At 36.6% G+C, this 24,582-nt stretch overlaps 4 protein-coding genes across 6 annotated transcripts; 1 reads left to right on the top strand and 3 right to left on the bottom strand.

The window, feature by feature from the left end:
* LOC105175204 (glucose-1-phosphate adenylyltransferase small subunit, chloroplastic/amyloplastic) lies at window positions 1-4,127 on the top strand. Of its 2 annotated transcripts, XM_011097562.3 has the most exons (10): window positions 1-113; window positions 222-560; window positions 1,179-1,475; window positions 1,674-1,943; window positions 2,057-2,236; window positions 2,720-2,823; window positions 2,942-3,053; window positions 3,198-3,296; window positions 3,402-3,521; window positions 3,746-4,127. In XM_011097562.3, exons 2-10 carry the CDS (start codon window positions 285-287, stop codon window positions 3,860-3,862), a joined length of 1,575 nt encoding a protein of 524 aa, XP_011095864.1. In that variant the 5' UTR covers window positions 1-113; window positions 222-284; the 3' UTR covers window positions 3,863-4,127. The 2 variants fall into 2 exon arrangements, with proteins under 2 accessions (XP_011095864.1, XP_011095863.1); XM_011097561.3 differs by lacking the exon at window positions 1-113 and having other exon boundaries at window positions 123-560.
* A 693-nt stretch (window positions 4,128-4,820) lies between these two features.
* On the bottom strand, window positions 4,821-9,136 carry LOC105175206 (putative galacturonosyltransferase 4). 2 transcript variants are annotated; one of them, XM_088876099.1, is made up of 10 exons: window positions 8,660-9,136; window positions 8,451-8,589; window positions 8,307-8,341; window positions 8,159-8,200; window positions 7,925-8,051; window positions 7,582-7,835; window positions 7,127-7,398; window positions 6,557-6,914; window positions 5,835-6,410; window positions 4,821-5,622 (listed from the first exon to the last, which is right to left on the bottom strand). In XM_088876099.1, the coding sequence occupies exons 2-10, from the start codon at window positions 8,557-8,559 to the stop codon at window positions 5,347-5,349; spliced, it is 2,049 nt and encodes a 682-aa protein (XP_088732225.1). In that variant the 5' UTR covers window positions 8,560-8,589; window positions 8,660-9,136; the 3' UTR covers window positions 4,821-5,346. The 2 variants fall into 2 exon arrangements, with proteins under 2 accessions (XP_088732225.1, XP_011095868.1); XM_011097566.3 differs by having other exon boundaries at window positions 8,451-9,136.
* Window positions 9,137-14,138: 5,002 nt separating this feature from the next.
* LOC105175208 (ras-related protein RABB1c) lies at window positions 14,139-18,006 on the bottom strand. Its single transcript, XM_011097569.3, has 7 exons — window positions 17,835-18,006; window positions 16,634-16,773; window positions 15,801-15,883; window positions 15,220-15,424; window positions 15,053-15,121; window positions 14,552-14,653; window positions 14,139-14,415 (listed from the first exon to the last, which is right to left on the bottom strand). The coding sequence occupies exons 1-6, from the start codon at window positions 17,878-17,880 to the stop codon at window positions 14,561-14,563; spliced, it is 636 nt and encodes a 211-aa protein (XP_011095871.1). The 5' UTR covers window positions 17,881-18,006; the 3' UTR covers window positions 14,139-14,415; window positions 14,552-14,560.
* Window positions 18,007-18,829: 823 nt separating this feature from the next.
* On the bottom strand, window positions 18,830-23,040 carry LOC105175209 (subtilisin-like protease SBT5.4). Its single transcript, XM_011097570.3, has 11 exons — window positions 22,802-23,040; window positions 22,572-22,681; window positions 22,376-22,473; window positions 22,093-22,257; window positions 21,841-21,949; window positions 20,656-21,190; window positions 20,474-20,568; window positions 20,142-20,387; window positions 19,927-20,041; window positions 19,630-19,840; window positions 18,830-19,553 (listed from the first exon to the last, which is right to left on the bottom strand). Exons 1-11 carry the CDS (start codon window positions 22,883-22,885, stop codon window positions 19,015-19,017), a joined length of 2,307 nt encoding a protein of 768 aa, XP_011095872.1. The 5' UTR covers window positions 22,886-23,040; the 3' UTR covers window positions 18,830-19,014.
* Window positions 23,041-24,582: the final 1,542 nt, after the last annotated feature.

The following is a 24,582-nucleotide window of genomic DNA, read 5'->3' on the forward strand; positions in this document are numbered from 1 at the left end:
CGCAAAATAAAATAAGTGGCGTGTATTGGCTCAAAGCTCAAAGTCGTTATCGAAAGATCTTCCTTCTCAGTTCCTCTCTGTTCATTCGTTCATTCCTCAACATACACTTCTAAGTACGCAATTAATACCCATAATTCTAATTCATACTCCTGTTTCTTATCTACAATTACTACACTATTACCTGTGAAGTGATCAAGATTTTCATTTCAATCAAATTGCAGTAATATTACAAGTGGGGCTTAATCCCCATTCATCTGCACGCGGGTTGGTGCGGGCGGGTGAAAATGCCAATGGCGGCCGTGGCATCGTCATCGCCGATTGGCTTCAGCCGAGTTTCTGGGCTTCCAATTTCTTCATCTTCTGAAATAAGTGGGCAGACCAAATTACATTGTAATCCCACCATTACTTTCTCCAAATCGGAGCTTTTTGGTGGTGCTGTGAGCGTGAATCTTGGAAACAACAGTGGCAGACGCAGATTGCCTGCTGCCCATGTGGTTTCTCCGAAAGCTGTTTCTGATTCAAACTCTTCTCAGACTTGTCTGGATCCTGATGCCAGCACTGTACGTTATCTCTCTCTCTGTCAATGTGTGTGTGTGGTGCAGTTGCTGAGTAGCATTTTGTCGATCTTCTTGAAATTGTTGGTTGTGTATGTGATGTATTAGCTGACTAGATTTTCTTGTATTACAGTTTTTCAAGAGTATGTTTTAGATTCAATACTACTGTGAGTAGCTTCACTATTTCTATCTTGGCTTTATGTTATTGATATGCATGGTGCGGATGAATCATGAGTTTTGCTTCTTATGTTTCCATAAAAAGGGAGTATGATTCTGTTTATCTTGGTTTATTCATTATATATCTTGTTAGGTGCATAAAGTATTTAGACATTTAACTGGAGATATTAAGAGTGTTCTGTCAGTTTCGCCGAACTTAATGTAATTATGCATATATATGAAGGTCCTAAAGAATTCTGACAAAATGCCTTAATGCTTTTCGTTCTTCTGAAATGCCTTTGGTCTTAAACATATGCATTTCACCTAATGACTCTATAGGTTAATGAGATCATAGTTTGGCTTTAACAAACAGAAACTTATCAAATTTTGACTTGTGTCTCTTAACCCCTACGTTCTTTATCTCAATTCGACGGTTTCGACCAATCTTTTGATGGTTCGCTCATGCAGAGTGTTCTGGGTATCATTCTAGGAGGTGGAGCTGGCACGCGGCTATATCCACTTACCAAGAAAAGAGCAAAACCTGCTGTCCCTTTGGGTGCAAATTATCGGTTAATTGACATCCCTGTTAGTAATTGTTTGAACAGCAACATATCCAAGATCTATGTACTTACTCAATTCAACTCTGCCTCTCTTAATCGTCACTTATCACGGGCCTATGCAAGTAATATGGGTGGCTATAAGAATGAAGGGTTTGTTGAAGTTCTTGCTGCCCAGCAAAGCCCAGAAAATCCAAACTGGTTCCAGGTAAGAAATAAGGACATCACCCACTTGACTTTCTTTTTTCTAAATATATGATGATGGTTGCTCATCCACTGTCTGAAATCCCTACTTCTCCCAGCAAAACCTTGATATATTCCGTAACCATTTGTTGTTGACTTGACCAGATATGAGCTACTAAATGTAGAGATTCTTTTGTCTGTTGCTTTTTTCGGGATCTGTTAGGGTACAGCTGACGCTGTGAGGCAGTACCTATGGCTTTTTGAAGAACATGATGTTCTTGAATTTCTGGTTCTTGCCGGAGATCATTTATATCGGATGGATTATGAGAAATTCATCCAAGCACACAGAGAAACTGATGCTGATATAACAGTTGCGGCACTGCCAATGGATGAAAAACGTGCTACTGCATTTGGTCTAATGAAGATTGATGAGGAAGGAAGGATAATAGAATTTGCGGAGAAGCCAAAGGGAGAACAACTGAAGGCAATGAGGGTAAAACTGCTACCAACTATCATCTCTTGCTTATGTTATTATTATTGGCTTTTCATTTTGTTTAAAACCCCATCTATTGATTCCTTTTAATTTGTGGTTCATTATTATGCAAGGTTGATACCACAATTTTAGGTCTTGATGATGAGAGAGCAAAGGAAATGCCTTATATTGCAAGTATGGGTATTTATGTTTTCAGTAAGGAAGCGATGCTGAATTTATTACGAGAAAAATTCCCAGGAGCAAATGATTTTGGAAGTGAAGTTATTCCTGGTGCCACTTCCATTGGTATGAGGGTAAGTCATATTTGAGCAACTGCTGTTTGTCGAAACTTGGAGTCTATTATACTTTCTGACAGAGAACTTCACTGGGAAAAGTCCACATTTGAACTATAAAAGGTATTCTGAAATTATATGAACAATGATGATGGGGTTCAGTTTTGTTGGTTCACTTGGTTCTTCTGCCGGCCGCATCCTTTTGAATTTGTACTAGTATTGGATTTTCGAGTTCAAATTTCCTCAATAATAATCAATCTGGGACAATCTCCTCTAAGGAATGATTATGAAAATGACCTGATCTCTGTAATAATGCTTTAAAAAACGCAATCAGAGAGAAGAACCTCATCTTAAGGCATTTCTGCTATGTTACTGTATTCATCCTAAATGAAAGATCGTTTCGTTCTTAGTCTTGAAAAAGAAAGAACACTTTGTAATAGTATTCTAAATAATTGAAGCTTTTGTCTTTCTTTTATTTCCTAATAAGTACTTTTCTTATTTCAGGTTCAGGCCTATCTGTACGATGGTTACTGGGAAGACATCGGGACCATTGAAGCATTCTACAATGCCAATTTAGGGATTACCAAGAAGCCCGTGCCAGATTTCAGGTTAGTTGCTGCCTTAAATGGCTTTTTGAGAAGGATTAAAACATCCCACCATTTTTACACGCCCACCCGTATTCCCGTTCCGCTTTGCAATTACATATGATTGGTCCACCCAATGCAGTTTCTATGACCGATCCTCTCCAATCTATACACAACCGCGTTACTTGCCACCATCCAAAATGCTCAATGCCGATGTTACCGACAGTGTTATTGGTGAGGGTTGTGTCATAAAGGTAAGATTTCTTCGATCTGAACATACACATGATACAGAAAGAGATATCACAAAATTGTTTGACAGAATATAGCAACTTGGATCATTCTGAACGATGAACGCGAAGGATGATCAGTAATTTAAATGCTCTCTTTTAACTTCTCAGAACTGTAAGATTCACCATTCTGTAATTGGTCTCCGATCATGCATCTCGGAGGGTGCAATCATTGAAGACACCCTGTTGATGGGAGCAGACTATTATGAGGTAATCTTTTCAAATACAACTGCACTTGCTTAGTCTCGGGAAAGTGATTCGTTGACATATTAATCCAACATTCTACGACCGAGCTGTTAATGACTCTTGCACCAGACTGATGCAGACAGAAAACTCCTAGCAGCGAGAGGTGGCGTTCCAATTGGTATTGGCAAGAATTCCCACATCAAGCGGGCAATAATCGACAAAAATGCTCGTGTTGGAGAAGACGTGAGGGTTAGTTCTATTTCTTACACCATTTTCATGACATTGAGGCATGTCTACCGTATAAGAATTCATGCACGAGTACTTGATAGAAGCTCTTCCTCACATATGTGAATATGATATTTACAACCATTTGATTGTCTATCAACAAACAGCGTTTCCGTTTTTGCTAAAGATGACTTGTTACACATTGAAACTATGCTACTTGCCTGATGCCTATCTTATCACTCCCTCAGATCATCAACAGTGATAATGTGCAAGAAGCAGCAAGAGAGACGGAAGGTTACTTCATCAAGAGTGGCATTGTCACTGTAATCAAGGATGCCTTGATTCCCAGTGGAACAATTATTTGAAGATGATGCTGCCCGAGAAGCTCTTGCACGAAGCTGATCCCTAAACCTCCTCTGCATCATCAACTAGAGAAAAAGACGACTTCTCTCCGACCAGGGTGGATATCATCCAATAAAATGCACCTAGATTACGATGCGGGCAAGATATACAATTAGCATATCTTTTATCATGAGAGTATGAGTTGTCTTACAATGTAAATGTCATGAGGTTTTGATATTACTTTGAATAATCATTCTAATTTTATATATATAGCATAATTAGAAATCATATCATATTTTCTCTTCAAATTACAAAAAGTCCCTTTCGACTTTTCATCTCTAAAAAAGTTCAAGCGATAGAAGTTAAAAAAACATTGGATTATCCCAAATTATAATTACAATAATCTTCATGAAAGTTAGCGCAATTAAAAATGATATCCTCCCCTCTGAGAATTCAGTGAATTCTTATACAGTCAACAGGACCTAGTTTTCTTACTCCGTGCCTTACATCAGTGCACAATACATCAAATAAATAGATGATTGACACATTTCTAGATTTAAAGGATATGGGTCGTTTATCCATACACACACTAAAAGATATACACATTTCTAAATTTCGAGGATATACGTCGTTCATCTGTACACCCAGTACGAGTTCCATGGGCCCAACATCACAATCATACAACGCCAGCAACTGGGGGATGTATTCTTAATTTGATCGATACATTTATGATGGTGAGGAGAGACACGTGAACAAGCTGGATCCTTCTGGCGTCACAAGTCATGATAAACGTTCGCCCAATAACGCAAATCCAAAACCAAAATCGTCAGCAGTTGCCCACAACCATGCTGTAGCTTTCGCCACAGCCTGTATATAGGCTCCATGCATATTACTTGCATACATCAAAGTGCAAGGCAAAAACGCCACTTCATTATATGAATTGCTACTTATGCTGACAAGGCAACAATGTGGGCAACAAAATTGAAGATAAATACAACCACGAATAATTTTTTGAGTTAGCCAAGACTGGGTACATCGATAAAAACACCATCTGTCCAGTGATTTATCTCAACTGACACGAACACACGCTACAAGCGACCCATGACTTGTGCCAAGGAAACGGCTGTTGAAAATGCACCACCAACAAAGTGACACCAACAGAATCACGACATGTACAGGTTTAAGGTAACACACAACTGTGAATGATCTGAGCAACAAAAGAATATGAATTCAGGTTCGTTCTTGGGAGGTGTGCAGTGGGTGGGGGTCTATGTGTTGAACCATTTACAAATGCAAGTGCATTTCAGGAGCTCTGCAACAATCAAGACCAAAAATGGATGTATAGGATCCATATCTAAGTTCCTATTTTCTCCACTATGGAATTATATACCTAAATAGCTTATGAGCCGATTCTCAAAGTTAAACCAACTGACACAGTGGACAGACCTGCAATCTAAATGGCTCAGGCAATCCAGAAAATCTCTGAAGAAGAAACATCACATGGCATCTAAGGAGCGATATTGCATTCCCGCAGATATATATGCTCATAATCGACAAATTTCGCCCAATAGTTTCGGAACTTTGGTATGCCTATCTCAAGCCAGGGTTTCAAGTTGCCATTATAGTGTATAACTGCTGCCCGCTCAATATCCTTTTGAGGTACATTTGGATCATAACCAAGTCCCAAGACATGCCAAGATTTGTCAAGAGTATAAGTCCGGTTCCAAAAGGTTATCAGACCGGGTGGCAAAGTCCCCAGTTTCCAGAGCAGCCTGTCATGGTTCTGAGCATAAAAGACACTTTTGATTCAGTGAACATGGCATAACTTTAACAATTGAGATCTTAGGTTCTACATGCAATTCTAGGCCTTATTTCATATGTACAGATTCTAAGATGTAAGGATAAGATTGGTCCAGTAGGTTAGCTCAACTGTGAATTGAAAACGAAATTCTTTCATGCACAGAATTTACTTGGCGGAAGTAAAATGGAACTTACCAGGTTCTGCCATTTGTGGTATACTTCTGTAATATTTTGCTTCCTCCACTCGTCCAGATCGAAGATATTCATTCCAAATGCCCATCCACAAGCACGAGGATTAAAATTTTCAGAAATCAGAGGGTTTGAAAAATTGAGGTAACGGTCAAACCGGTGAAAACTCTCTCGACATGTTTCAACTACTCCAACGACTTTTCCCTTTAGATCAAGAGACCATAGGCCAGTGAGATCCTTCTGGACTACAATATCATCATCTAAGAACAAAACCTTGTCCAGCTTCGGAAAGATCTCTGGTAGATAAAAGCGTAGATGATTCATGATAGAGAGGTATTTTGGATTTCTAAACTTCAAGTTAGAATCAGGTTCAGCTCGACGGCTCTTGAAGTAATAATCAATCATGGAGGCAGAACCTAACTGCCTAAGAACTGGACTGTAACTTGAATTTAACCACGTGAACTCTTGAACATTCTGGACCTGTATTGTTGCTTCACCAGGAGGATTGGCCAAAAACCACATTCTCATAGCAGCGTAGTTGAGCTTATCAGTGACAATATGGAAGACATGTTTTGAAGGATCCTGATCACAATACAAAAATAGATAACATCAGAATTTGAATGATCGAATGAATGACATACAAGAGAAGGACCCTTCAGTTAATGTATCAATCACATTAAAAAAGAATACACTTATAATTTTTTTGTACTAGAAAAGTATCCTTTCACCTTTGCGTGGGTTATTGTTGAGTTGACAACAACTGCCGCTGCCAATACGTTATCTGAAAACAATGCATAGTGGTATAACTTGGGATCATCTAATTGTTCCTCGTTCCGGAAATGCCGTTGAGATTTGTTCAACTTGAAATAATCAGTTGAAAGGCGCAGAGGAAGACAGTGAAGTCCTTTAGGCATTGTATTGGCAGTTAAGTGTGTCAGGAACAAGGTCTGCTTCTTGTGGACCCGGAGCTGCTCCTCAGTGGAATGAAGCATTGCACGAAGTTTCTTTACCACTGTAGCACAATCATCTTGTATTTGTTTGCCTCGTAATAGTGTTTGCTCCATTGCTTTCAACTTCTCAAGGGCACTGAATTCAACCAAAATCCAAAACCGTGAGAAACATAAAACTACATGAAAGACTAAACAAATAAAGAGGACAGGAATTTGATATGCTCCAATCATCCCAGAAATCAAAAATAAAAAGAAAAATGCCGACATCAATGTGCCATTTTCATCAGTATTATTTTGTGATGTCCTAAGAACTATTAAGTGTGATGCACATCCGACAATTAAACTAACTTTCTTGGCAGCTCAGAGTCCTTGGTGGCTTCTCCAAGTGTTCGTAGAATTTCTTTCATACGCAACCTCAGCTCCTTTATGAAGTGAGGATTGTTTCGAGTTGCTGAGAGGGAAAGATAAATCCTTGCACGAATAAGTTGGTCCTTAAGCTGACGAACATGAGCATCTGGTAAGACAGTCTGTTCTTTATGTCTCTCGCTTCTAGACTTCACTTGTTTTCTTGAAATATCTTTGCCAGAGGTTTGGGAAGAGTTTTCTGGATGTTTTAGTTCCTGGAAAGAAAGAAGAATAAAACAGAAAGAAAAAACCAGCCAATGTTCAAACAGAAGGTCTTTGGTGTCTGTTTCTAGAATAAACTACAAGAGCATCGTTAGCTGTCCAAGGGCAGAGATACTTTGAAATCCCACCAGCTCTTCTAACAGTCATAGAGACGTAACAACAAATACCAATCTTACCATTTTGTTTGACACGTTTTCAGATGTGCCCTCAGAGTGCTTTGAACTAATTTCTTTTTCGACATCGTTTTCTCCAACCACTCTACTTATATTCCCAGTCGATTCAGTTCCCTCTGGACTTTTTCCCCTCGTCTCCACGGCAGACTCATGCACCTCATTTGTCACCTGTCTTATAGGATTCTCATCCAAAGACTGGTTCTCGCCACTTCTAGTGCGCAAATTGGATGCACTTGCAATCCCATCTTCTCCCGATTCTGTCATCAATTCCATAAGTTGAATGAACCATAACCCAGAATTGTATTCAGTATCCAAGGGAAAAGGAAAATGTGAAGTAAATAAAGACCTCCAGCGAGCTGTCTAGTAATGCGAGCATTTTCTCTGGCTGAATCATCAGAGTGATTGGAACTTGATTCAGTTGAATGTTCCGAATAAACTATGCCTAATGGTTCTTTCAAAGTGGCGGACGATTCCTATCAGCCAAACAGCGATTTCAATTAAAAAACAAAGATCTAAAATTTCTACAAAAATAGGACACCCCAGGAAAGGAAATAAAAGGAATTCAAGAAAGCCATATTACCTGAGGTAGCACATTTAATGGCCTGACTTCACCAGCAAACGTCTACAATCAAGAAATCCAAGAACTCACATCCCCTCTTGAAAAGGATACAAAAAAGCACAAATCACAAAGCTAGAAGTCAAAAACAAAGAAATCGAGAAAGACTTACAAAGGCTGAAACATCTTCCACAAATTCATTCCGAGCTGTAAACACATAAAGGAAAACAGAAATCAACCAAGAACGCAACAAAGAATATCAAGAAAACCAAGAACATGGGTTAAAGCATAAAGCAACTGGAACAAGGAACATTACAAGAAGACGAAGTGAAATACGCTCCAAGAGTGTCGGTGTAGAGTACAATAGGGGCAAAAACCGTCACCAACAGCAAGAAAAGCACTGATCTTCTGAGCTTCATCCTCATTTTCTGTTCCCCAAGCGCTCAACCGTCCCACTAAACAAACTTGAAGGTTTCAACTCTCAAAACTAAACCTTTGCGCCAAAACACATGAATTCAGACATACCCACTAAAGGGAAATAGCGGCCAAGATTTCAATAAGGGTACACTGCTTTCTAAAATTCTGGGATAAACTTCTACTGTAAAGAAACAAGAAAAGATGTCGGAAATCCCGGTTAAAGAAAACCCCAGAAATTATACGCGACTCTCGGTTAACAAAAAGAGATATCTGCAGGTAGAATATTCTTTACATCAGTTCAAAAACAGCACACACACACACACACAGAGACATTGTCCCATCAAAAAGAAACAACTAATAATAATTCAGAAACAAGAAACAATTTTAAACCCACACTCTGAGGAAAAGAATCCAAGTAAAACTGAGCAACAAGAAAGAACAAGGAAGATTAAAAAAATTAAATATATATGTATATATATTTATAGCTTCCTGATGTGGATGTAAGATGAGTGGTGTGCGGGAGCGCGTGTTGTTCTCTTCTCCCCTTCTTATTTTACATTTTTCTTTCCTCACTCGTCTTTAGGTTTAGCTTTTTCTGTTCGTAGGACAAAAATCATCACTATTACATCACACAAAAAAACCTACCACCAGAAGATTAATTACATCATAGTTTTCTACAATCCTTAATTATCAATAAGCAAAATCTGCAAGTAATCCATATCATATCATAATAACAATAATAATGAATGAATGAGGGTATGATCGCGTGTATTTTACCTTTCCTTCACTGTTCTCCACTTCCCTTCTTCATATGAATACTACATTACAATTACTATTTCCATCCAATCCTTTATCCGTAAACCCCCAAAACAATAAAAATAAATAAATAAAAAATCCAACCCTTTATCTCAGAAATCATTTTGTAACTTATATATGATTTAATGATATGTGATGCATATGACCAAGGAATTATGGCCCAAAGAAGACTAAATGGGTCCGGAGCCCCTCGTAAACCATCCAACAGTCCGTGAATGAGTGATCATTTAAGATATTTAAGGACCTAGAAGGAAAATATGGCTCAACTAGCAATAATCAGGCCAAGACCCATGTTTAAATATCCCTACGACGCACATGTGGCATATATTTGTACCACTAAGTATACCTTCTAACCAATATGGAATATAAGAGGAGTTCCTTGCAGATTGGGAACTTGCAGGTTTGATCCCCAAGTGGAGATATTTTCGAAACTAAAACTCTTGCTGTCAATTTTCAGTTTGCACTCCTTGCGTTTTGAACACGAATTTTCCTTTACGAATTTGTACATCATATTTCGATTCTTAATTACGATTTACTTTTTTATGCTTATTAGTGTTAATGTGTTACTTTGCAGATTCCGTTTCTTAAGTTCTTTTATTCGTTGGTCCAAGTCCAGTACAGAAGTCCAAACTTATTGGACCCATACTAATTTCACAGACATCAATATGTATGACTGCTTCAACAAAAAATTATATAACTATTGAAATGATAAATCCAAATACTATATAATATCATCATAGATAAACCCATAATTTTGACATAGAATTCGACTCCTGTACCCTAAATTTCTTACATTTTGTTATGATAGTTACATCAAAATACACATATATCTGACTTAGTCAAAGAAGGGCCGGAAATAAATTGCGCAATTAATTGTGTTTTGTAGTAAAATATAACTCGATGTTATGTACTAAAAATGCTCATTAATTTTACAAAATTAATTTCTTGATAAATGTAGCTCTTAGTCAAAGAAGGGGCCAAAAGAATTTGTGTAATTAAAGTGTGTCTATTATTGAATTACCACTAAAATAAAATATACGTACCAATAGAATTATGTATATTTTTTGTATGATTGAAAAGCATCCTATTGATATTTTTAATTTTATGATTTGTTATTTTTTTATTTTTAATATTTTATTATTCTTTTTTTCCTCTCTCTTTTCGACTTATATGTTCTTTTTCTTCTCTTAGTTTTTTTTTTTCAATATTTTCTCTTAATTATTTTTATATTTTTCAATATTTATTTATCTAATTTAATCTATTTTTAAATAATATTATTTTTTTATAATTTTAAAATTAATTGAACAAACATATTTGAATGTGCTACATATGCTTAATCAGAAATAGTAAATGTTGATATACGTATTATTCTTCAATACTTCGTTCCTAATATGATCATCTTCATGTCTGCTGCCCCCACATCATCATCATCATCATCGTCATCTCATAAGTATCATCAAGTGAAGGTTGCTGATTTTCGAATATTTGGTGGAGGTCCACAGTGGTACAATTTATATATAATTCCATCATCAAATCATAATCTTACACTGAAAGGTGCGCTGATGATGATTATCATCCATCAATTATGCGCTTTATTAAAGTTTTGCTGCGTAATTTAGGAAACGGGACCCCTGATTTGGACTCCAGCGTCGGTTGCCCTCTTCATGTCGATGTAATTACAACATATACTGATTTGTAAAATTAAATTTAATAATAGATCTCTTTATTGCATAAAATTTATCAAAATTACTGATATCGATAAAAAAATTAAAATAAAATTCATGTTTACCCCAATTGACTTTGATGCATATGACTTAAGAAAAACTTAGCTAAAGCTTAGCAGCCCAGGAAGAAGGGTACCAGCTCAGAGCATCACTAGAGTCGGCCCAGGAAGGAGGTTAGGAGCCCAAGACATCCATGAATTCAGCTTAGAAACATGGCCCGACAAGGATGACTAGCCCGGAGTTCACATTTAGCCGCCCCCACGTGGTGTACGTCTAGCTTGCCAAGTGTACCTCCTCGCTAGCCTGGAAGGTACAGTTCAAAGGGAGGTTCCCCCAGAAATTTGGATGCTGCAGCGACTGAGACTCCCTAGAAGTCCTCGCTAGTAAGGGATTTTCGTCGATTGAAATATATGCGGTCAAAATTAATTTTAACAGAAGATAAAAACATATTTGACTTATATAAACCACCCTTAATCTTTTTCTTCAAGAATAAAGGGAGATGTGCAGCCTCCCATTGCAAGGGGATACTCCTCTATAAATAAAAGTTTGGTCCCTTAGGTGGGGGATACCTTCCAGACTCTCGAGCATTATCATCAACTTTCATCAAGCATTCTTTTGTGAATTTAGCATAGCACTTCTGACAATTCAATCACCCTATCTCGATTTCTTGTTAGATTTTATTTTTTACGATTATCTTCTTTTAAATCAAATACTAACTTGGGCGTTGGAGTGCTAACGTGTTGTTTTGTATGTTACTTTTTTCAGGTCTTTACACTTATTGGCCCAAACCTAAAACGAAACTCCAAACTTATTGGACTCGTGCTATTTTCACATGCATTAGACTTACAAATTACTTATTGGAGGTCAAACAAATCTTTCTAATCAAAATACCCTATAAAGTCAAGATATACTTCCCCACCATACATATTAATATGTGAAAATGTATAAAGATAATTTACTCAAGAAATATTTATTTAACCTGCAATAAGTCAATAATAAGTGAATTGAGAGTAAATACAGATTTTTCTTTAAACTCTTTTGCTGATGCCAACCTAACCACACACATACACATATACATATACTTATTCAATTATATAATAATAACAATAAATACATTCCATGTGTTGCTAAATAACTTAGATGTGAAGTTATTAATTTTGAGATGCTTTTTGAGACAGTGGTTGCAGGAGAGTTGAGTATATGGATCTTTTCTTTAAGAGAAAGGCAATGCTGGTAATTAAGGCCATCATCATTTTAATTAATACAGCTGATGGAAGTGTATTAAAATAGTATAATCTATCATGGTACAAAAATGGTATTATTACACCACTATATATATATATATAGTGCCCTACAAGCTACAATCATGGGGCTAACAGTAACATCATAATGATCGGGACATCATCATCCCAATCAACACCAACACCAACATCCTTGTATCCATATGCATATGCATATGATGATGCCGCTCTTATTTCGGAACCACCAATTTAACTTCTTCAGACATGTGCCTTGCCTGGTTTCATCTGATGTGTAGGTACATGGCCAAGGCAACTCCGGACTTCATCTCTTCTGGGACACAAAGCCACAAGAAACGCGGTTCCTTAGTTTCTCCGCAAAAAAATTAACTACTTTTTTCACGGTCTTCACCGTAATTTCGGCTGTACGCCTAAGTCCTAACCCTTGCTGATCAAACCAACATCAAGAGGCTGATCGATGACACAGCTCCAAATGCAGTAGTCGACCGTTTCCAGATCATCGACTCGCAAGAACCTGTCATCATCTAATTCTTTCTCATGTAAATTACTACAACCCATGTCTGGAGAAACAAGTGAATTTTGCACACAGCATTGATCAAGATTTGCAGAAAATGTCCCCGGAACTTGATCATCCAGATACGACGACGGTGCAAACTTCTCGTCGGGATCCAAGTACTCGTCTGCTTTGAATATCACGCCCTCTTTGAGCCATGGAAAATCGAAAACTCCAACGCCATCACGGAATTCATAGCCCTTTTCATCATTGCACGAGGAATATTCAGCCATGGAACTGATGCTTTCTGGTTTCTTCCCTTTGTGGGAGTCTCTGTTCTCATCTCCTTGATCCCTTGTTCTCTTCCTGTTCTGAGTGTTCTCCATCTCCATTCTTGTTAGTATCTGAAAACACGAAGAAATCAACACAACTTCATTACAACAACCTTAATGCACAAGTGGATCTCCAAGAATCAACGTCGAATAGGGAGTAAATACATTGATTCATTTCAAGAAATGAGAAAAGAGTGATGAATTGAAATAAAGAAGAAGAGGATGTTAATGGGCGTGGGGATTACCTTGCGTTTTCCTCTTCTTGTTTGCGGGCTAACTTCCGTTTTAAGTGGTTTCTCCTTAGGCTTTGATGGCTTTTGGGCTCACACGCCAAGTGATATAGAGCTAATTAAAAACCGTTTTTACGTACACGCAGAATGCGTAGAAATGCACACCATCCGTCACGCCCTTTTACCAAGTAGAGAAGACAGCTCTCTGCCTCTCCTTCCATATCTCTTTCCATGCCTATATCATTTATTATTTATCTTTTTCACTTTTTCTGTTCTACCCAAACATTGTTTCAATTGGACAAATCAAGGGGAAAACACTTTGTAAATCAAGGGTTTAAAAGAGAGAAAACAAAAAAAAGGGATTGGCCGATGAACATTGGTATATGTATCATATCATGCATATAGCATCAGTCTACAAAGAGCTCCCAGTAATTGTGTCTTTTGCTCCCATTTTTTTGGAGGGATTAAATTGCTCTCTATTCTGCCTTCTTTTCCTTTTGTTCTTCTTTCTTGGCCGGGGAAAGAACTGTTAAGCTTTCATACATGGAGAATATCTTAGTATTTGGGTGTCATTATAATGGTTATATACGTTGTCATTAGGATAATAAGCACATTCTTTATAGTAATACTTTGTCAACAACTATGTCAGCATAGGGAATAGGAACTTATTTATTGTACGTTTACCAGCAGATGCTAAGGATTCAGTATATTAGTCAGAGCGCCAACAACAATGAAGAGGAGAATGGGGGTTTTTAGGAGGGGAAAAGAAAGACAAGTAACTATTGCAATTACAGTGATCCACATCACATCCAATAGGTTTAAATAATAACACAAATTTGAAAGGGAGGAAAAACTATAATTACACTGGATTTTCATTTCAACTACCACAAATATGAAGCCAGGATACAACACAATTTGACTGTTATTTGCAAATTTGCCAACTTAGCAAAATGTATGCGTTTCTCACAGCACAAGCTGACCATCTGCTCCTTTGTACAACGTATCAAAACCTATAGTGAAATTAACAGTCAAGTGGAACAAGTAAGATATCCGAAACAAATCAAGGGGTAATGCTGCAATTCAAAGTCGTCGAGTATAGACATGGAAGTGCAGAAGAGCAGAAAGAATGTTGCAGCAAGTGCTTACAAACAAATCTCAACTGCAGCAACCTCCAGCTTGAGAGGAAGAACCATCCCTCCCACCAGAAGGGCCAGGAATTCCACCGTAACCAACTTTTATCCCATAAGACTGCAAAGGAAAGAAACAAATACAAGATGGCGTCATGATCCAATGAAATAAGGAAAAAAAAATGTAGAAAAATTAACAGACAGAAAGTAATGAAACAAGATGTTCGATTATTATCTAACATGATGCATTTGAATCTTAGAGTAACTTATAAAATTATCAAACAACAAGGACAGCGATTAGTGAAAAACCACCATCTTTTCTTAACCATTCCCACAAACCAAAATACCAGAATAATTAACAAAATTCTGAAGAAATAAACAACTGATGTGATGCCCATGAAATCTTTGCTTACTTGGAGATGGATCATTTACATCAATAGAGCAAACCTACTGAAAAGCAAGCCAATATTTGCTTGACTAAGATTAATCGAACTATCAAGAGAAGACATAACCAGCTAACCTCATTTGACACGTCAAAAACTCCATCTTGGATCTTCTTGTATATTGTCGCAGCTGTTTTAATAAATGCCTGGCAGATGAAAAATATTAAGGAGAAATACACATATATAGAAAAATTTTAAATCCTCAGTCATAGAAGTAGGTTAAGTTCCTGAAATGTGTTATCACCTCCTCCACATTTTGAGCAGTTTTTGCAGATGCTTCCATGAAAATCAATCCATGTTCTTTTGCAAACTGTTCTCCTTCTTCTGTGCTAACAGCTCTCCTGTGGGCTAGGTCACATTTGTTTCCTATCAGCATGATTGTCATGTTTGGATTTGCATGCTGCCTTGCATCTTCTAGCCAGCTAGCCAAGTGATTAAATGTTTCCCTCCTGACAAGTAGGAAAGCGTACTTTGAAGAAAGAACTAGAGAAAACTCAGCTAAATCATTCCTCTGTCTTGACAGGTATAACACAAAAGAGGATTTACTGGTCAGATATGTAATGTTGAATTGCATAACAGACCACACAAGTAAGATGTACAGCTTTGTTGAATCCAGTATATTGTCTCAGCTTAAATTTTCTCCTATTTTTATTTCAGAGAATTCAGATAAACAACTCATCACAGTTATGGAAAGATAGCCAAACAGCATTACATCCTAATATCTCCGTCACTTTTGATTGGCATCTAAATCAAATAATGATATATGCTTGTGTTTCTGATACACAAACGTGACAGAAGCTTCATTGAAATATACAAAGATGGTACCTAGTGATGTCATAGACCAAAAGTGCACCAGCAGCTCCTCTGTAATAAGACCTTGTGATGGATCTGAAGGATTCTTGACCAGCCTGTAAATATCAACCAAAATAAACTTTTAAGGTCTAGAATATTTATCCTATGGTGAATCAGTTTCAGAACCTTTAAAAGGTTCACCTACAAACTTATGTGTAGCTACGGACAAATCACTTATACTAACAGTTCAGAGTGAATTAAGAGATAACTTTATGTAAAATTAGTAGCATTTTCATAATATATGCAAAGGATCTGCTATTCTAGCACCTCTTATTTGGATTGTTATTTTAATTCTAAGCTGGCAAACAAAAATTGCATCCGACTTTGTAATATTATCAGATCTTACACACTTTTCCAAAGTTCAGACTTGGTGGTTGAAATTAATTATAGAGTTATTAATGATATATCGTGTCGGAAGCTAACATGGTTGTTTTTGTAGCTTTCTCATTTCGATGTTATGTTTCTCACACTAATACTCCCGTATTGGCAATCAATTGTCACCACTGCCAAAACTCGAAAAGGAGGCAAAACAAAAAACAATGCTTCAGAAGACTAGTTTTCACTATAGTTTTGGCCTAAAGATTGTACTAGAATATATTACTGTCACCAGGCTTCAAGGAGTACGACTAGCAACTGGAGTAGTATAAAATAAAACCTCTATAATACCAAGACTGAATTATAATAAATCTATCTCCAGCATTCTGAATAACTGCATCAGTATCACATTAAATATTTCAGTATCAACCACTGTAAGCTTAAACAAAACGATGAGGCATAAAATCTTTCGTTCTAGAAACCAAACTAACCGTGTCCCATATTTGAAGCTTAATGGGCTTGTTGTCAATTGTAATCATCCTAGCCCCAAATTCAACTCCAATAGTCAAGTCATGCACCGGCTGGAAACGCTTGTCAGTAAACTGTAAAAGAAGGCATGACTTTCCAACCCCTGCAAAAGTAAGTGTTACATTAACATAAATTGCAACATTTTCTCAAACTTTAAAGTAACCAAATGGTGAAAAACAGAATAAGGCAAATCAGCATGAGGCAAGAAGGTCTTTACGAGATTACATGATCAAAGGGACACCTCAATGTAAGACAATAGCGAAATAAAATTTAACATAACCTAAGCATGTGCAACATGAAAGGTGTCTTGAACGATCCTTGATGTTCTTTACGATTCTCGACAGTAAGCATTTTATACATCTTTCATCAAGTAACTAGTTCATCATATCATAATCGAGTTGAAAAGAACATATCATAATCACATGTATCAGAGTTTATTTTACAATTATTGGCACCCTTTAATAAAATTGGCTGCCCTTACCAATGATGGTAATGTTTAGATTCCAGCATCAGTGGCAAGAACATCCAAAAAGAAAGATGTATCAACTATCACGGAAGTTGGCCAAAGGGACCAAGAGTCATATTTTACCAAGTCTCAGGAAGAAAATTAACTATTGACTTATAACTAAAATGATTTCTTTAAGCTAAACGTCACATCAGCTAGAAATCCAACTGCAGAAGGAAGATGCTAAAAGCTTGGAAAGATGCAGAATACTTAACATATATGGTTAAGATGCAAGCAGCAGTCCAAAAATCACTTTATTTACTACCAAGAAATTGTCATAGTCCAAATAAACACATATCCAAAACACTGATTAAAAATCTACATTAATGTCAATCCATCTAACTTGTCAAGCTTTAACTTTTTGATAAACAGCATAGTCATATTGCAGACGGGAATTAAATCCCACAAAGATATGATTTTTATCTACTCAATTACACTGCTGATCAACTCATTCATACTTATTCAAGAAGAATAAAAGGAATCTGGGGCAAACAGAATTTCCATGGCAATCAAGAAACTACTCACTAATATTCCAGCAGTCTGTTAAAACTGTATAAAAAATGTATAAAACGACGCAACTCAAGAAACTAACATTCAGTGATCGGAAATCGGAAAATGCAGAAACGAGAAAACGGGAAAGGGAGAAACGAGGAAACTACCAGTATCGCCGATAATGATGTACTTGAAAAGATATGCGTAAGACATACTTAGAGCAAAAATCTCAATTTCAAAATTCGGATTGGGAAAAGAGGAAAACTCGAATTGGAGAATGAAGGCGAGATAAAATCCCAAATTCAAGGAAATAAAAAGGATTTGAAATAGAAGCCAGGAGTAGTAATAATATGATATTGACAAATATTTAATTAAATAAAAATAATTTATTAGTCAAACATGATTGACGGTTGATCAAGATGCTTCCAGGCTTCACCAACTGTTTTCTGAATTTGATTTGCCTCTTATCATTAATTATCGTGATACGTTGTTTTCATGTCTATAATAAATAATATTTTTTTATATTTTATTAATTAATGTAATTTTAAAATATTGAATAAATTAATTATTTTATTAATTGATATGTATTATTAATTTTATAAGGAATTAATACCGCAGTATTAATTGTCCTTTGTTAGTGTGCAAGCACTTTTTTTTTTTATATTAGGATAAATTATAACGATCTCACATGAAATTTTGCATCATTACGAATACCCATTCATTCTTTGAAAAATTATTAACATTCATTGATTTTAATAATTGTCAAACAATTAGTCAAATTCATTAAATTTTCATCTACTTTTATGATGAATTCTTGTGGATTGAAAATTATAATTTTAAATTTATTTTGGATTAAATAGATAATTTTTTTATAAATTTTAAAAAAATTTCATCCACCCTATTTGATTTTTTTAAAAAAAGAATAAGAAAATACACAATTACATAATTTTTTCGAATATTAGAGAATATTTGTAATTTTCTAAATAATTAAATAATATTCGTAATTATAACAAATATCAATGGAAGTTGTTGTAATTTATCCTTTATATTAATATAGATTATATTTTACAGAGTACATATTATTTATTATAACTTATCAGAAGGGTCTGTGACAAATTGTAATTGGATGTATAATTGTAGTACAATAGATAGATAATGATGATTTTGGTAGAAACAAATGAAATTAGGAATGATAGATTAACAGCAGGATAAAAATAATTACATTTAAACCAATCCAAATATTACCACCCAATAAAGAATAACCGAAATAAATAAATAGAAATCTAACCCTACGGATTTATTCCATTTATTTACCCACCAAGAAAACAGATTCATAATTAGACAGTCTCAGGGATCTGCAGCAGACAGCACTATCGGACTCCGCACGTAGTGGGTCGAATCCGACCATACCAATTCCCCGAACCCGTATACAGTTGTAGCCCTCTTTACTGTTATACTCAACTGAAAGCTCTTCTCTTCCCCGGTTTTCTCAAACTGCAGAAGTCGGGGCTCCACCGCAAGTGAATATCCAAATGGCGCACGAACACGAGATGCGTAGATTCCGGGTTTGCCCACAAGCTTCACGGTTCTTGTCACATTAACGGTTCCTCTTACATTCAGCACGGTAATGGATGGGTTGTTGAAGTTCAACATACTGTAATTTTCCGGGCATTTATGGTAATGGATACCGGCGACTTGACTGATTTGTCTTTGGCTGTACCCGATCCCACAGAGGAAGTCCAAGTAGTCATTCACAGTCAGGTCGTAGACCAGTCCAGGATCTAAGGCACGGTTGGGTCGGATATGGCCGGACCCGTATGCGAAGGGTGTGGCCGCTTGGTAATCCGCGTCGCGCATTGAGTTCACGGTGTTGTCTCTTATTCTTGCTGTTCATTCACCACACTCAATCAGCATCAGTTTGGAAAACGCAACTGTCAGAAATCCGGGTGAGAGTTTCAGTACCTGTTGTCATGATTGCTGATCTGATGGCAGCCGGGCTCCAATCAGGGTGGCGGGTCTTGATCAGGCCCGCTACACCAGAAACATGGGGACAGGACATGGACGTTCCAGATTCTGTATTGAATGGAGTTTTTCTCACGTCGAATGCGCCGGTTGGGCTCACTGCCTCGCTGTAGGCAGCGATGATGTTTACTCCTGGAGCTGTAACATCAGGCTGCATAAAACAATGACGTTAGGACACTTGATTTACATGAGAGGGGAATAAGTAATAACATAACATAGCGTCAGTTTCTTGCGGACCTTAAGAATCTCAGGTGTAACCATATTCGGGCCCCTGGAAGAGAAAGACGCCATAAATGGAGCCGGCTTTATGCCATACTCTGCCTTTGGAGTCGTGATTAACCCTTGTGGATTGCTGTACGCAGCATGTAAGAAAGAATATAACGGCCCGCCAGGGAAAAATATCTTGTGATTTGCATAATACGCACTGAAGTATGGAGAGAGTTATCGCATACCGGGCAGTCTTGAGATAATCAAAGACAATGCGGCCATCTGTGAAATTGATATGAGTGGCAGGAAGAATGTGAGGGTCGGCTATTATCTCATTACCACTTTCTGCGTCGTTGCAAAGAATCATTCCAGCAGCGCCAGCACGATAAGCCTCATGCCCCTTCTCGACTCTTGCATTTTCACCTCTTAAGCAAACAACAATTTTCCCCTTGGCCTTCTTAGAGTCTAATGTATTATTCAAGCAGAGTATCCTGTACAATATAAAAAACATTAGAGCAGTGTATGGTACTCATTTTCAAACTTCTACAGAGAGGTATTTCAGAGAGAAAGCTCTTACGCGTCAAATGCAGATACGTTGCCAGCTCTAGCATGTTCGGCACTGATCAAAGGATACAGTTTTTGGTTCGGTAATGGTGCAGAGAGGCTCGTACCCTGATTAATGACCATCTTAAGAATTACAATCGATGACATAAAAATGTAGGGGGGTAGTTCAAATGACTATAAAAAATAATTGTTAACCTGTAGCATCGAGCCATTTTTTAACTGAACATTAGCTTCGAACTGACGGTCAATGGTACTTGCTCCTACAGTAATGATCCATGGCGCAACATTAGAAACAGATCCTGGAAACGGCCCTGAATTTCCAGCAGAGGCCACAACTACTACTCCCTTCTTTACTGCATGAAACGCAGCAATAGCAAGACCGTCCATAGAGTATGGGACAGCTGCGCCACCTAAAGACACCGAGAGCACATCAACACCATCGTGTATTGCTGTATCAAATGCTTTGACGATATCAGCATCAAAGCATTCACTGCCATTGATTGGAGGCCAGCACACTTTGTAAGCAGCCACTCGGGCTCTTGGTGAACCTCCCTTTGCTGTTCCATTTCCCACACCAAAAACACTTGCTCCAGGAACAAAGTTTCCCGCAGCAGTCGACAGTGTGTGACTGCCATGCCCGTCTGTGTCACGTGGAGTGTTGTACGAAGAGTTAAGTTTTCCTGAATAAGCTTGAAACCCTTTGTTAAAGTACCTAGCTCCAATTAGTTTCCTGCAATTAATATTTTTACATAGTGAATAATTGCTCAAAAGAATACTAACCTCAGTGAAGATACAGTAGTTACTAGATAATATCCTTAATGCAGATTAATCTCAACTTCCACCCGGTACCGGGGGGCTAACCACATCTAACGCAAAAGGCATCTAACTGGACCACGCACACTGGCCTTTTATCGATTAAATAAGGCAGAATAGCAACTTTTAGAGAACATATGCCGAATTTATCTATTCAAAAGGTAACATATTATTATACGGTATAAAGGCTGCTTTTCTAAAGCGCAAACAACGAATTTGCTTTGTGTCAACATTTCCACAGCTGAACTGTAGCATATAGAAGGATTACTTTTAGCTCCCAAAGGTGAATGCTGTTCGCTTCATGAATATTAATGATTATCAGATAACAAGAAAATGAAAGGACCATCATCAGCTGTAATTATTCAAAGAAAGAACAAAAAGTTAATCCTGTCTATAATTCTACAGCAGTAAAGAAAGAACACTTTAAATCAAATGAATTCCAAATGCATGCAGAGATTTTATAAACCAAGAAAAGCAGCATATTTAGGTTGTAATAATTGAGCGTCATTCTCATCGTCTTCATGATCATCGTATTACATAAACAAAGGTGTAATATAAAAGGAGTACCTATTGCAAAGGGGTCCGGCCTTGTCATCAAACTGACAGATTCCTTTCCACTTTGATGGAATGGGTCCATATCCTTCGCCACTAAAGCTCTTTGATTCAGGCCAAACACCTAGTAAAAGCCATCAAAGATCATTGATTTTCATGTTCAACTTTAAATCAAAAGCAGCATTGCAGGATTTGTAAAGAGATTCTCAATCAAAAACAAAAGAGAAAAAGACGATCACAAAGATTAGAAAACCCTGTGCACTTTACCCGTATCAAGATTTGCGATGATGGTATCTTCACCGAATCTAGCCTTCTTCCATGCCGAAAGCTTGTGAATAACACCTTGCCTTTCCAGCATAAGAAAATCCCATGAATGTGTTGTGTGCAGTTTCTTTGCTTGATTCGGGAAAACGGAGACGACATGCGGATGCTCTATATATTTGCGTTCCCCACAACCCAAAAACGAGCATTCATCAGCACACAGACAGCAGACAAACAAATAGACTAAAAAATAATTACAAATTTGCATGAAAGAATGCTGTCATCATACTTGCAATCTCTGCAGCCTCTTCCTCTTCAAGAAGAGCAGCAAAACCATTTATATGCCTCTTGTAGTTGTAAATTATCGCATCCTTGGCCTTCTCTTCACTGCAACCAAGCAGCAAAACAAAGACTAATAAGACATCATATATATATATATATACCATCAGAGTTTTCAACAAACATAGGAGAAATTGATCTCAAACCTCCCCAAGAATGAGGCGAGCAACTGATTGTGTGAATCCGTCACCCGGCGAAGATCAGCAGCGGTTACTTCCGGCCCATGAGAATGTCCTCCCAAGTAAACGATGTAAGACTGCTTCCAGAAATCAAGAAAAGAGAAGCAAAAAACACACACACAAGTTTTGATTGATGAGAAGAAGACAACATAGCGAAAAATTGATCGCCAATTAGATAAGAGGAGGACAATGTGCACCTTTTTGACGGCTAAAGCTGGTTCTTGGAACACAGCAAAAAGAATGAACAGTGCGAGAAAAATTGAACACTTGCCAAATAACATCCTGCTTTTGTTACTGTAAAAAGCCTGCAGTGTGGTAGTGATACTTTATATTATTGTGCTTAATAATTAAGCACTACTACACTCTCTTTTCTCTTTGCCTTTCTTTTTGTATAGAAAAGAAGCAGCAGATGCTTTTGAGCCTCTCAGAGAGATATCTGAAACACACAAAACCCTTGATTATTTATACCAAGAAGAAGATGAAGAAGAGAGGCCAAGTGATAGAATCAAATTACATTAGAATAGGAGATTAATAAATATTTATCCAATTAATTAACCATAAAATCCCTGATGCAAAGGCTAATTAATCTCTATAACAAGTACAATGATCCCTCCATATCTATACTTAACGGATTTAGAGTTTCTTGATTTGGGGCCTCTTTGTGTAACTCTGCGCATTTGTAGGGATTAGGGTTCTTAGTTCTTTACTTAAATAACCATTGATGGATGGATCCCTCCTAGTTTGCCCTAATGCATGCACCCATTCATTTGTTTGATGCTGAATCTTGAACGTCAAAATGCCTTAGGGTCCAAATCTGAATCATCAACTTCATTCTCCCTCTATTTTGTGAATCAAGATTGTAAATTCAAAGTGAACTCTGTGAAGTTAATTAATGTAATATTTTCATTCATACATTAATTCCACACATAGAAAATTAACCAAAAGGGCAAAAAGATGTGTTCAGATTACTTTCTTGGGCTCATTCACTTTGAATTTCTGAATATCTTCTCTGCCCGCCATGGAAAAGGCATTGTTCACGGAGATGTTAGTACTCTAACTCCTATTTTGTTATTAATTATTTGGCAAAAAATGCAAAAAAAAGTTAAACTTGATAATTTTTAATTTATATATATTTAATATATAGTCATGCAGTTTATGGTCTACTTAATTTCCAAATCATTTGGGAATTAAAAGAACTATTTCTAATTATTTAAAAAAAAAGGGGTGGGAGGGGGGTGGCTTGTTTGATATTTATGGTAAATATTAAATTTTTAATAAGTCAAGATTAACCTTACAATTTCATTAAAAACGCACATCATCTGTTATAAGGAAATAATCATTTTTATATTATGATTTATTACCAAAAATAATCCTGTTACAATAATTAATTAATTTAATTGCAATCATTTACAAACGCAAATATTCATTTTTAAAATATGATTTGTTATCAAAAATAATTTGGTTAGAATGTAATTAATTCATGTAGTTAAAATAATTATTTACTATCTATCTATTATTTATTCTATTGATCTACACTGTGTATTAAGGGAGAACAATCTTTTGATGTCTCGTTTTTGTCGGTCTTTTTCTTTGCACCACTAACTTCCACATTTTTTCCACTATCTACAAGTAGTAAAAATTAATATTTTTTTTAAATAGTTTAGTTAATATTTTTTTCCTCTTTACTCCAAATATTCTTTTTCAAAATTATTTATTTTTCTATCATAATCATTTTTACACTATCTTTTTTTCTATGACAAAAAAGTTTAGTAAATAATATTAACTGTTTATTCTTTTAAAATTTATTGTGCACATACGTAGAAATAACTTTGATCCTCACCAATCAATTTTAACCAAAATTCTGAATTTTGTATTATTTCAAAATTTTTTATTGGTTATTTGATACTTATGGTAAATATTAAATCTTAATCAATTAAGATAAAATTACAATTTTCTTCAGAACGCACATGATCATCTC

Source organism: Sesamum indicum, linkage group LG12, assembly GCF_026168435.1.
Source record: "Sesamum indicum cultivar Baizhima isolate 11 linkage group LG12, ASM2616843v1, whole genome shotgun sequence".
Taxonomy (NCBI): Eukaryota; Viridiplantae; Streptophyta; class Magnoliopsida; order Lamiales; family Pedaliaceae; genus Sesamum; species Sesamum indicum.

Coding starts and splice junctions, on each gene's coding strand:
- LOC105175206 (XM_088876099.1), bottom strand. CDS start 8,559: ATGAGGATGAAGCTCAGAAGATCAGTGCTTTTCTTGCTGTTGGTGACG. Junction 8,342..8,450: donor GTATTTCACTTCGTCTTCTT/GTAATGTTCCTT, acceptor ATGTGTTTACAG/CTCGGAATGAATTTGTGGAA. Junction 6,915..7,126: donor GACTCTGAGCTGCCAAGAAA/GTTAGTTTAATT, acceptor GGTTGAATTCAG/TGCCCTTGAGAAGTTGAAAG.
- LOC105175209 (XM_011097570.3), bottom strand. CDS start 22,885: ATGTTATTTGGCAAGTGTTCAATTTTTCTCGCACTGTTCATTCTTTTT. Junction 22,682..22,801: donor CAGCTTTAGCCGTCAAAAAG/GTGCACATTGTC, acceptor TTCTGGAAGCAG/TCTTACATCGTTTACTTGGG. Junction 20,042..20,141: donor GATTATCTCAAGACTGCCCG/GTATGCGATAAC, acceptor TGCTGCGTACAG/CAATCCACAAGGGTTAATCA.
- LOC105175204 (XM_011097562.3), top strand. CDS start 285: ATGCCAATGGCGGCCGTGGCATCGTCATCGCCGATTGGCTTCAGCCGA. Junction 2,824..2,941: donor AAGCCCGTGCCAGATTTCAG/GTTAGTTGCTGC, acceptor CACCCAATGCAG/TTTCTATGACCGATCCTCTC. Junction 3,522..3,745: donor GTGTTGGAGAAGACGTGAGG/GTTAGTTCTATT, acceptor TCACTCCCTCAG/ATCATCAACAGTGATAATGT.
- LOC105175208 (XM_011097569.3), bottom strand. CDS start 17,880: ATGTCTTACGCATATCTTTTCAAGTACATCATTATCGGCGATACTG. Junction 15,884..16,633: donor AGCTTCAAATATGGGACACG/GTTAGTTTGGTT, acceptor TGATATTTACAG/GCTGGTCAAGAATCCTTCAG. Junction 15,425..15,800: donor TTGGTCTATGACATCACTAG/GTACCATCTTTG, acceptor CCTACTTGTCAG/GAGGGAAACATTTAATCACT.